The sequence below is a fragment of the Panulirus ornatus genome, chromosome 1 (genome assembly GCF_036320965.1).
Source record: "Panulirus ornatus isolate Po-2019 chromosome 1, ASM3632096v1, whole genome shotgun sequence".
Lineage (NCBI taxonomy): Eukaryota > Metazoa > Arthropoda > Malacostraca > Decapoda > Palinuridae > Panulirus > Panulirus ornatus.
Window position 1 is genome coordinate 20,596,613 of NC_092224.1, and position 13,062 is coordinate 20,609,674.

A 13,062-nucleotide genomic window follows, 5' to 3' on the forward strand; every position below is an offset into this window, starting at 1 on the left:
TCACTGCTTCTAACAACTTGCCTCCCACACCATATATTCTTAATACCTTCCACAGAGCATCTCTATCAACTCTATCATATGCCTTCTCCAGATCCATAAATGCTACATACAAATCCATTTGCTTTTCTAAGTATTTCTCACATACATTCTTCAAAGCAAACACCTGATCCACACATCCTCTACCACTTCTGAAACCACACTGCTCTTCCCCAATCTGATGCTCTGTACATGCCTTCACCCTCTCAATCAATACCCTCCCATATAATTTACCAGGAATACTCAACAAACTTATACCTCTGTAATTTGAGCACTCACTCTTATCCCCTTTGCCTTTGTACAATGGCACTATGCACGCATTCCGCCAGTCCTCAGGCACCTCACCATGAGTCATACATACATTAAATAACCTTACCAACCAGTCAACAATACAGTCACCCCCTTTTTTAATAAATTCCACTGCAATACCATCCAAACCTGCTGCCTTGCCGGCTTTCATCTTCCGCAAAGCTTTTACTACCTCTTCTCTGTTTACCAAATCATTTTCCCTAACCCTCTCACTTTGCACACCACCTCGACCAAAACACCCTATATCTGCCACTCTATCATCAAACACATTCAACAAACCTTCAAAATACTCACTCCATCTCCTTCTCACATCACCACTACTTGTTATCACCTCCCCATTTGCGCCCTTCACTGAAGTTCCCATTTGCTCCTTTGTCTTACGCACTTTATTTACCTCCTTCCAGAACATCTTTTTATTCTCCCTAAAATTTAATGATACTCTCTCACCCCAACTCTCATTTGCCCCTTTTTTTTCACCTCTTGCACCTTTCTCTTGACTCCTGTCTCTTTCTTTTATACGTCTCCCACTCAATTGCATTTTTTCCCTGCAAAAATCGTCCAAATGCCTCTCTCTTCTCTTTCACTAATACTCTTACTTCTTCATCCCACCACTCACTACCCTTTCTAATCAACCCACCTCCCACTCTTCTCATGCCACAAGCATCTTTTGCGCAATCCATCACTGATTCCCTAAATACATCCCATTCCTCCCCCACTCCCCTTACTTCCATTGTTCTCACCTTTTTCCATTCTGTACTCAGTCTCTCCTGGTACTTCCTCACACAAGTCTCCTTCCCAAGCTCACTTACTCTCACCACCCTCTTCACCCCAACATTCACTCTTCTTTTCTGAAAACCCATACAAATCTTCACCTTAGCCTCCACAAGATAATGATCAGACATCCCTCCAGTTGCACGGTAATATTTATAGGAGCATTTTATATTCTGCAGTTTTTAAAGTATATTTTTTTCTGAAATATGACTCATGGTTTTCATACTTCAGAGTACTGAGGCTATTAGAACAAATTAGAGATTACTCGGACTACCTGTATGAACGGCTAGAGAGAACAAGTGCAGGTCGTGGTCCACTATTAGAAGATGACATGGATCGGCATCCATGTCCTGCAATGGCTGCCCTAATGAAGCTTTCATTTGATGAAGACCACCGTCATGCCATGTGTTCGCTGGGTGGCCTTCATGCTATAGCAGAGCTTATCAGACGAGATCATGATGGTCATGGCTCTACCACATCTGATCAGTACTGCATAACTTTAAGAAGGTTAGTACTGCATTAATTTTTTTAACTGAGGTGTGTAATGCCATTTTCAACTACCAAGTAGTATCGTTGCCTTGTTGATGAGATATTGCCAGTGAAAAGAATTCTCGTTTACTATTACTTTTAAATGTATATAGTATGTTATTGTATCAGTTTACTAAGCACTGCCAGATTTTCTAATTTATCTAGATATAGAACAAGTAATTTGACCAATGTTTAGCCCAAAAACTCATAGTGCTTTTGAATTTCATGCTCCTTTTAAGCTAGAAAGAATGTGTAGAGTGAAAGATAGTTTTTCACTATAGCTTTAAAGGTGAACTGGTAAGTATTTTCCATTAATTATACAGCATGTTGATAATGCAGCATTTTTAAGCACATTGTAATAGTTTATCATGGTATTTTAGCTCAATGTGACAGTATTCAACTGATTTCTGCTCTAATAGGAGCCTTAAGCTGTTCCTTTTGATGGGCCCCACTGCAGCTGAAAACTCATATTTCTTCAGGGATACAGTTACATGCCTACCATTTGGTACTGTGATATCGCAACTTCTTTCATTCCACCACCTCGACCAGAGATATTCTTGTAACATTGTTTCTCACCTCATCCTTCTTTGCTGCATCATATACACCAAGTTTCTCTTTTTAGGTGCATCCAGTTTGGTTTTACTAGTCTCCTTTTTAAACTTCCTCTTCTTACATACTCTTTTGAAGTTCTTCACAGTTCTTCATGAAATGTACGAATAAAGCAGTCAGAGGACATAATACAAAATTAAGCAAGAAGCTTTTTAAAAAAAGATTTAGCAAAGTACCTTCATAGTATAAGAATGGTGGATGAATGTAATAAGATGAGTGAGGGCATGGTTAATGCAGAGATCATACCTGAATTGAAGAAGTTGTATGATAGTTGAGAATGCTCAAGACATAGGGCCCCTGAGTGTAAACTCCCACCATGTACAGTACAAATTGGTGATTACTGTATCTTGGCATTTATCAACTGTTTTACCTTTGATATGGTACAGTATCATCGACATGCAATATTTGCACATTCCATTCTTTTCCATCATATTCTTCCCACATATTCCCTGCGTGTTGTAGAGGGCGACTAAAAGGGGAGGGAGTGGGAGGCTGAAAATCCTCCCCTTCCGTTTTTAATTTCCCAAAAGAAGTAACAAAGAAGGGGGCCAAGTGAGGATATTTCCTCCGAGGCTCAGTCCTCTATTCTTAATGCTACGTTGCTTACTCAGGAGATGGCAAATATGTATGAAAAAAGAAAATGAGTGGATGGGCCATTCTTCATCTGTTTCTTGGCTCTGCCTCGCTGATGCAGGAAACAGCAATTATGTATAATATTATGATAATGATACTAATATTTTATTTAATTATTTTTATTATGCTTTGTCGCTGTCTCCCATGTTAGCGAGGTAGCGCAAGGAAACAGACGAAAGAATGGCCCAACCCACCCACATACACATGTTTATACATATATAGCATTAATGGGATGGCCTTGATTAGGGCCTTAGCTGCCCATGCCATCTCAGCTAACATTGAAAAAAAAGATACTGAAGGAGTGGAATAGAGGTCTGAGGATTCTGAGGACATAGTTCATTATCAAGTGAATCTGTAGACAAGGGAGTACACTTTGTTAGAACAAGGATTGTGTAGAGTTTAAGAATATATGATAAATCATCCAATACAGTGATATTATGAATGTGAACAAGAAAATATTATCATATGTGTGTGTGTATGAATGTAGTTTTCCTAGGATTTTTTGTCTTTAATTTTGTTTTTTTTTGTAGCATAATGAGCTATCCACTAACCATAACAAACTTGTTTCTTGCTATTTCTGCATTGGGTCACCAGTTTCTGTACTCCTTATTTAAATAACCTGTTATTGCAAAATGGTCTTGTCTTTTCCCTGCTCTTATAACTTCATTATTTCACCGTGTTCATCAGTTCTTCTCTACATCTGGTGTCTCTAGCAGTTTTTCATAATAGGCAATTCCAGGTGACAGATGCTCACCAAGCTGTGTAGAGATTGTATAGACCACTGTAATGACAATAGGGGAAATTACATAGCTATAGATTAAATGGTTTGATTGATGGCCATTATATATGGAGATTTTGATATATCAGTTCACTATTTTCAGATATGCTGGCATGGCTCTAACCAACCTTACCTTTGGGGATGGTACCAATAAGGCTCTTCTGTGTTCCTTCCGTTCATTCATGAGGGCACTTGTATCACAGCTTCATTCTCCAAGTGAAGATCTGAGACAGGTATTTTGTTTGTACTTTTTGGTTTATTTTCAAACAGGGCAGTATTTCTGCTTTGTTAGAATACACTGTAATACCCCATTTGTTCTAAACATGTTTCTGATTTTCATTATTTCATTATGCAGTTGTGAAATAATAATATGTATTTGTAACTTTTTTTTCATCTTTATTTCTTCTTTAACATGATCTCAGAAATTGAATTAGAAGTTAAAAAGTATTGTAGTACCTCTGAAAATCACACTGATTTTTACATTTGTTAGATTGTTTGTTACTGTAAAGTGCTTTAGTCCATGTGTGCTTTTGCTGATTCAGGCTCCATTCTTTTCATGCATTATTTTTGAAGTACAAGCAGGTGGTAATTTCCTTAGATCTTTGAGAACAAAATCATCTTAATGAATGCTTCAGCAGGGATGTTGAACATTGCTTTCTTATTTTTTTACAATTTAAAGTTCAGAAATGATGATGTGAAATATTGGAAGAGAATCCTTATGCACTACCTTGCTTTGAATGCTGTGAGGATTATACTTGATACTGATTGGTAGATAGAAATCTGGAACAGTTGGATCTCCAGTTTTATTATCCATACCTGTAGTCTGAGCACATCCAAAAACTTAATGCCCATGCATTTAAGATTCCAGCCAAAATAGTATATGTGTCTGAAGTGTGACTTTGAGGAAGCAGTGCTTCATGCTTTTCTTAGTGGTATCTTTTATTTCCATGGTTTTTGCCTTTGTTCTGCCCTTAAAATGGCATCCAATGAGTGTCCCACCGTATCACCTGATCATATATGTAACTGTCAGACCCTATCTTAGTGTTTTCATGGTAAAATCAGTCTAGAAAGAATTTGTAAGTGTAAATGTTTTTTAATGTATGCATTGACATATATTACTTACAAAGAACGTCTAAAAACATAGAACCCTATTGGAAATATTGGCATCTATAATAATCCTAAAAGATCTGAAATACAAACCCTGCTTTTTTTTATTACATTGGAGGCTCCAAGCACTGACAAAAGTTCACATCAAGGTTAGGCCTTAATTGAAATAGAGAGGGATTATGAAAGGGAAAAAGAAGAGACAAGGGAAAGTATTTACAATATTTAAGGAAGTGAAAAACCTCTTTTAAAATATGCCATGTTGTAGTTATTGGGAAAGACATAAGAAGTTCCAAAGCCTTGAGTTTTATGGAAACAAATACTTATCAAAGGTTGCCCATCCTTGAGTTGCCAACGGCTACACAGCAACCATGTGACTCAGCAGCTTGCTAAGCATTGCTTGATGTAGCCATTGGTGGGGGTACACAAGCAGCCAGCTATTAGGAGAAAAAACCTAAGTAATACCTATAGAAAAAGGAAAGTGAAGCAACATCGTGGTCTAGTGCAAGTAGGTCAAATTTTGAAGTTAGCCTGGGAGAGCTTTTTAATCCGAATGCTTTTGACAATTCTGTCAAGTAAGAATGCAGAGCTAGAAGCACACCAGATGTGAGAGCAGTACTCCATACAAAGATGGATCACTCCTCTGTATAAACAAAGCAACTGTTCAAAAGAAAAGAAATATCGACATCTAAACAGAACTTCCAGAAAGAGTGGATGTTATGGTATTATGAAGTATGTTCATCAAGTCAAGAGGTGGAATTACAGAACCATGAAAGGAAAGAGGGAAGTTATGATGATTTTTTGAGAGAGAGATAAGTAGAAACTGAGTCTTGAAGGCATTCAACTTAACCAGATTTCATCTACCCCACCGATATGTCCTGTCCAAGTTTATTGAGGATATTGTGTCAAGATAGAGATGGAGACCGAGCGAGAGAAGAAGGAGCAGAATTAAAGGATGTGGAGGAATGCTTGGTCCCAAATGCCTTCTGGTGATCATTTGCCCATATAGTCTATCAATCTGAAACGGGTGGGCAGTGATGCTGTTTCCTGTGGGGCAGGGTAGTGACAAGAATGGATGAAGGCAAACAAGTGTGAATGTATATATATGTATATGTCTGTGTATGTGTATGTATATATGCGTATATGGCCGTATATATATTTTTTCTTTCTTTTAAACTATTCGCCATTTCCCGCGTTAGTGAGGTAGCGTTAAGAACAGAGGACTGGGCCTTTTTTGGAATATCCTCACCTGGCCCCCCTCTGTTCTTTCTTTTGGAAAATTAAAAAAAAACGAGAGGGGAGGATTTCCAGCCCCCCGCTCCCTCCCCTTTTAGTCGCCTTCTACGACTCGCAGGGAATACGTGGGAAGCATTCTTAATCCCCTATCCCCAGGGATAATATATATATATATGTATATATATATATATATTTGCTTTGGGTATGTTTGAAGGAATAGTGGTTCCAACAATGTTGTATGGTTGCGAGGCGTGGGCTATGGATAGAGTGGTGCGCAGGAGGATGGATGTGCTGGAAATGAGATGTTTGAGGACAATGTGTGGTGTGAGGTGGTTTGATCGAGTAAGTAACGTAAGGGTAAGAGAGATGGGTGGAAATAAAAAGAGCGTGGTTGAGAGAGCAGAAGAGGGTGTTTTGAAATGGTTTGGGCACATGGAGAGAATGAGTGAGGAAAGATTGACCAAGAGGATATATGTGTCGGAGGTGGAGGGAACGAGGAGAAGAGGGAGACCAAATTGGAGGTGGAAAGATGGAGTGAAAAAGATTTTGTGTGATCAGGGCCTGAACATGCAGGAGGGTGAAAGGAGGGCAAGGAATAGAGTGAATTGGAGCGATGTGGTATACCGGGGTTGACGTGCTGTCAGTGGATTGAATCAGGGCATGTGAAGCGTCTGGTGTAAACCATGGAAAGCTGTGTAGGTATGTATATTTGCGTGTGTGGACGTATGTATATACATGTGTATGGGGGTGGGTTGGGCCATTTCTTTCGTCTGTTTCCTTGCGCTACCTCGCAAACGCGGGAGACAGCAACAAAGCAAAAAAAAAAAAAAATATATATATATATATATATATATATATATATATATATATATATATATATATATTCATATATTCCCTGGGGATAGGGGAGAAAGAATACTTCCCACGTATTCCCTGCGTGTCGTAGAAGGCGACTAAAAGGGAAGGGAGCGAGGGGCTGGAAATCCTCCCCTCTCATTTTTTTTTTTTTATTTTCCAAAAGAAGGAACAGAGAAGAGGGCCAGGTGAGGATATTCCCTCAAAGGCCCAATCCTCTGTTCTTAACGCTACCTTACTATCGCGGGAAATGGCGAATAGTATGAAAAAAAAAATATATATATATATATATATATTTTTTTTTTTTTTTCCATACTATTCGCCATTTCCCGCATTAGCGAGGTAGCGTTAAGAACAGAGGACTGGGCCTTAGAGGGAATATCCTCATATGGCCCCCTTCTCTGTTCCTTCTTTTGGAAAATTTAAAAAAAAAATGAGAGGGGAGGATTTCCAGCCCCCCGCTCCCTTCCCTTTTAGTCGCCTTCTACGACATGCAGGGAATACGTGGGAAGTATTCTTTCTCCCCTATATATATTTATCTATTTATTCACTTTGCTTTGTCGCCGTCCCCCGCGCCAGCGAGGCAGCGCAAGGAAACAGACGAAAGAATGGCCCAACCCACCCACACACACATGTACACACATACACGCCCACACACACACCACATATACACACCTATACATCCCAACGCACACACATATATACACACACAGACACACACACATACACCCATGTACACAATTCACACTGTCTGCCCCCACTCACCCCCATCGCCACCCCGCCACACATGGAACAACAACATCCCCCCCCCCCCATGTGTGCGAGGTAGCGCTAGGAAAAGACAACAAAGGCCCCATTCTCTCACACTCAGTCTCCAGCTGTCACGCAATAATGCACCGAAACCACAGCTCCCCCCCACATCCAGGCCCCACAGAACCCTCCACGGCCCACCCCAAACGCCCCACACGCCCCGGCTCAACCCACCGACACCACGTCGACCCCAGCATACCACACCGCCCCAACCCACTCCACCCCCGCACGCCTCCCACCCCCCCGCATGTCCAGGTCCCGACAACCCAAAACCCCCCCACCCCATCTTTCCCCCTCCAATCCGGTCCCCCCCCCCACCTCCGACACGCACATCCTCTCCGTCAATCCTCCTTACTCATCCTCACGAGTATATATATATATATATATATATATATATATACACATATATATATATATCCCTGGGGATAGGGGATTAAGAATGCTTCCCACGTATTCCCTGCGTGTCGTAGAAGGCGACTAAAAGGGGAGGGAGCGGGGGGCTGGAAATCCTCCCCTCTCGTTTTTTTTTTTTTTTTTTTTTAATTTTCCAAAAGAAGGAACAGAGGGGGCCAGGTGAGGATATTCCAAAAAAGGCCCAGTCCTCTGTTCTTAACGCTACCTCGCTAACGCGGGAAATGGCGAATAGTTTGGAAAAAAAAAAAACAATATATATATATATATATATATATATATATATATATATATATATATATATATATATATATATATATATATATACACACACATGTATATATATATATATATATATATGTATACACATACACACACATATATATATATATATATATATATATATATATATATATATATATATATATATATATATATATATATATATATATATATATTTTTCTTTTTGCTCTGTCGCTGTCTCCCGCGTTTGCGAGGTAGTGTGTGTGTGTGTGTTAGTAATAATAGGGTAAGAGAGATGTGTGGTAATAAAAAGAGTGTGGTTGAGAGAGCAGAAGAGGGTATTTTGAAATGGTTTGGTCACATGGAGAGAATGAGTGAGGAAAGATTGACAAAGAGGATATATGTGTCAGAGGTTGAGGGAACGAGGAGAAATGGGAGACCAAATTGGAGGTGGAAAGATGGAGTGAAAAAGATTTTGAGTGATCGGGGCCTGAATATGCAGGGGGGTGAAAGGCGTGCAAGGATTAGAGTGAAATGGAATGATGTGGTATACCGGTGTCGACATGCTGTCAATGGATTGAAGCAGGGCATGTGAAGCGTCTGAGGTAAACCATGGAAAGTTGTGTGGGGCCTGAATGTGGAAAGGGAGCTGTGGTTTCACTGCATTATACATGACAGCTAGAGACTGAGTGTGAACGAATGTGGCCTTTGTTGTCCCTTCCTAGCGCTACCTGGCGCACATGCAGGGTGAGGGGGTTGTTATTTCATGTGTGGCGGGGTGGCAATGGGAATGAATTAAGGCAGACGGTGTGAATTATGTACATGTGTATATATGTATATGTTTGTGTGAGTATATATATGTTTACGTTGAGATGCATAGGTATGTATATTTGCGTGTGTGGACGTGTATGTATATACATGTGTATGTGGGTGGGTGGGCCATTCTTTTGTCTGTTACCTTGCACTACCTCACTAACGCGGGAGACAGCAACAAAGTAATATAAATAAACAGATGAATATATGTGTGTGTGTGTATGTGAGTGGATGGGCCATTCTTTCTCTGTTTCTTGGCGCTACCCCGCTGATGCAAGAAATAGCAATTATGTATAATGATAATGATAAATATATATATATATATATCCCTGGGGATGGGGAGAAAGAATACTTCCCATGCATTCCATGCGTGTCGTAGAAGGCGACTAAAGGGGACAGGAGCGGGGGGCTAGAAACCCTCCCCTCCTTGTATTTTAACTTTCTAAAAGGGAAAACAGAAGAAGGAGTCATGCGGGGAGTACTCACTCTCCTCGAAGGCTCAGATTGGGATGTAACCAAGATGAGAAAAAAGGAGAGATAGGTAGTATGTTTGAGGAAAGAAACCTGGATGTTTTAGCTCTGTGTGAAACGAAGCTCAAGGTTAAAGGGGAAGAGTGGTTTGGGAATGTCTTGGGAGTAAAGTCAGGGGTTGGTAAGAGGACAAGAGCAAAGGAAGGAGTAGCACTACTCCTGAAACAGGAGTTGTGGGAGTATGGATAGAGTGTAAGAAAGTAAACTCTAGAATGATATCGGTAAAACTGAAAGTGGATGGAGAGAGATGGGTGATTATTGGTGCCTATGGACCTGGGCATGAGAAGAAAGATCATGAGAGGCAAATGTTTTGGAAGCAGCTGAGTGAGTGTGTTGGAAGTTTTGATGCACGAGACTGGGTTATAGTTATGGGTGATTTGAATTCAAAGGTGAGTAATGTGGCAGTTGAGGGAATAATTGGTGTACATGGGGTGTTCAGTGTTGTAAATGGAAACGGTGAAGAGCTTTTAGATTTGTGTGCTGAAAAAGGACTGGTGATTGGGAGTACATGGTTTAAAGAGAGAGATATACATAAGTATACGTATGTAAGTAGGAGAGATGGCCAGAGAGTGTTATTGGATTATGTGTTAATTGATAGGTGCATGAAAGAGAGACTTTTGGATGTTAATGTGCTTAGAGGTGCATCTGGAGAGATGTCTGATCATTATCTTGTGGAGGCGAAGGTGAAGATTTGTAGAGGTTTTCAGAAAAGAAGAGAGAATGTTGGGTTGAAGAGAGTGATGAGAGTAATTGAGCTTTGGAAGGAGACTTGTGTGAGGAAGTACCAGGAGAGACTGAGTGCAGAATGGAAAAAATGGGATGTATTTAGGGAAACAGTGATGGCTTGCGCAAAAGATGCTTGAGATGCTTGTGGCATGAGAAGCATGGGAGGTGGGCAGATAAGAAAGGGTAGTGAGTGGTGGGATGAAGTAGTAAGATTGTTAGTGAAAGAGAAGATAGAGGCATTTGGATGATTTTTGCAGGGAAATAGTGCAAATGACTGGGAGATGTAACTTGGTCTTCCGCTTCTTGTTCCCTCCACATCTACACATATATGCTCTTTGTCAATCTTTCCTCACTCATTCTCTCCATATGCCCATACCATTTCAACACACCCTCTTCTGCTCTCTCAGCCACACTCTTTTCATTTTCACACATCTCTCTTACCCTTTCATTACTTACTCGATCAAACCACCTCACACCACATATTGTCCTCCAACATTTCATTTCCAACACATCCAACTTCCTCCATACAACCCTATCTATATAGCCCATGCCAAGCAACTATATGATATTGTTGAAACTACTATTCCATCATACGTACCCATTCTTGCTCCAAGATAATGTTCTCTCCTTTCACACATTCTTCATCGCTCCCAGAACCTTCGCCCCCTTTCCCACCCTGTGACTCACATTCACTTTCATGGTTCTGTTTGCTGCTATGGCCACTCCCAGATATCTAAGACACTTTATTTCCTCCAATTATTCTCCATTCAAGCTTGCATCCCAATTAACTTGTCCCTCAACCCTACTGAACCTAATATCCTTATGAACTTGTAGTCCACATAATGAAATCAAAGCTGGAAAATTTGCTTAAATGCTTTCATGTATTTAAGCACATCTTTAGAAGCAAATGGTAACTGATCACAGATGGAGGAAAATATTCTGAGACACCAGAAGATGTTAACAGGATCACATCTTACACGGTAATGAAGCAGGCAATGAGGGTAGTTCAGTAACCCACATGGAGTTAGAGGACACTCGGATAACAAAACCCAACCCTACTACTTGGGTCATTATGGGTGTGTCACATCACACAGTGGCATCACATATCCCTGTCTGACACCTACATGTATACCAAAATTTTCACTCAACTTTCCGTCCACTCTTACACATGTATTTGCTCCTCAGGAGAAAGCTTTCACACCATCCTACTGTTGTTCCTCTATCCCATATAATCTTAACACATCCCATAAAGCATCCCATTCAACTGTGTCGCAAGCTTTCTCCACATCCATAAAAGCTGCATACTGCTCTTACTTTTCATTAAATACTTTTTCACACTTATTTTCATCACAAAAATCTGACCCACACATCTCCTGCTTTTCCTAAAACCCCCTTGTTCCTCATTTATTATGCATTTAGTCAATTTTCATCGCTATCTCACTCTGCACTTGCATACAATTTTCTTGGTATACTGAACAGACTTATTCCTCTATGATTACTACATACATCCTTAGCTCCATTTTCTTTGAATAAAGGAGCTATAATAGCTTTAACCCAATACTTACGTACAACCTTTTGTTTCCACTATCACAGACAGCCATGAAAAGACCCAATGGTCTGTTGCTGTTTGAATTTCTTGGTATTCCTTTGTGTTTTTTATATGCTAAATTACATATCAAATGTATCCACTCTACACCTGCTCTGTACTTCAACATTTCAACTATAATCCCATCCATTCCAGGTGTCTTTCTTACCTTCAGCCTCATTATCATCCTTCTTGCTATGGGCCCTTATACTTGTCTCCTTTTCTTTCCTTCTTCCATACCCATGCATGTAACAGCTGCTTCCTAACCTTCTCCCACATTCATCACTTCTTTAAGATACTCTCTCCATCTTCCTTTCACTTCCCCCTTTTGATTCAGCAACTCTCCTTCCTTACTTCTTACATTTACACTTCCACTTTTACATCCACCTCTTTCCTTTTTCACCTACTTCCAGGACAGTTTCTTGTATTAACTAAACTTTTTACTTAACTTTCTTTCAAATCTTCATCTACTCTTCCATAGCTTCCTCTGTCAGCTTCTCAACATTCTGCTTACACAACTTATATTCTACCCTCCTCTTTTATTGAAGATCAACTTGTACATTCCTTTTGAGCAATTTACCATGTTCCTTTTTCTTCTTTGCCACAGCATTTTTATTTCCATGTATCCACCATGCATTTGCCCTATTATTTTTGTATCTCAAAACCTGGAACAGTCTGTAAACATTTTCAGTACTTCATTCACACATGACTGCATTCATACATTTATTGCAATTTCATCTAAACTTTCTATCATCCTTCTTTCATATTCCTTGCAATCTTTCTGATTCATCTTCTCACTTGCCAACACTTATATGCTTACTACATACTGAATATGTAGTAAGCTTATGTAATGAAAGGTACTTCAAATATGTAGAAGCCATGCATTTCTGCTTAAAATGTTTATGAATGTTTGAGCCATAGAATGCATCTAAGATAGATATATTTGCTTGGTTCTGTCACAGCATTGTGTTATCAAATTATTTTTCTATGTAATTGTACATGGATGAAGAGTTAAATCATAGTATTTGTAAAATATAAACTGTGTGGTGTTTTAATATAGTGTTTGTAGAAGTCTTTGCTTGGC

General features: G+C 39.8%; 1 protein-coding gene across 1 annotated transcript in view; it reads left to right on the forward strand.

Annotated features, from left to right (window-relative positions):
• LOC139762577 (uncharacterized) overlaps positions 1-13,062 on the forward strand; it is a 228,574-nt gene that overhangs the window by 98,805 nt on the left and 116,707 nt on the right. The window contains exons 8-9 of the mRNA XM_071687618.1: positions 1,348-1,623; positions 3,768-3,897. Of these exons, the coding sequence (XP_071543719.1) occupies positions 1,348-1,623; positions 3,768-3,897 (406 nt within the window). The remainder of the gene's footprint in view (positions 1-1,347; positions 1,624-3,767; positions 3,898-13,062) is intronic.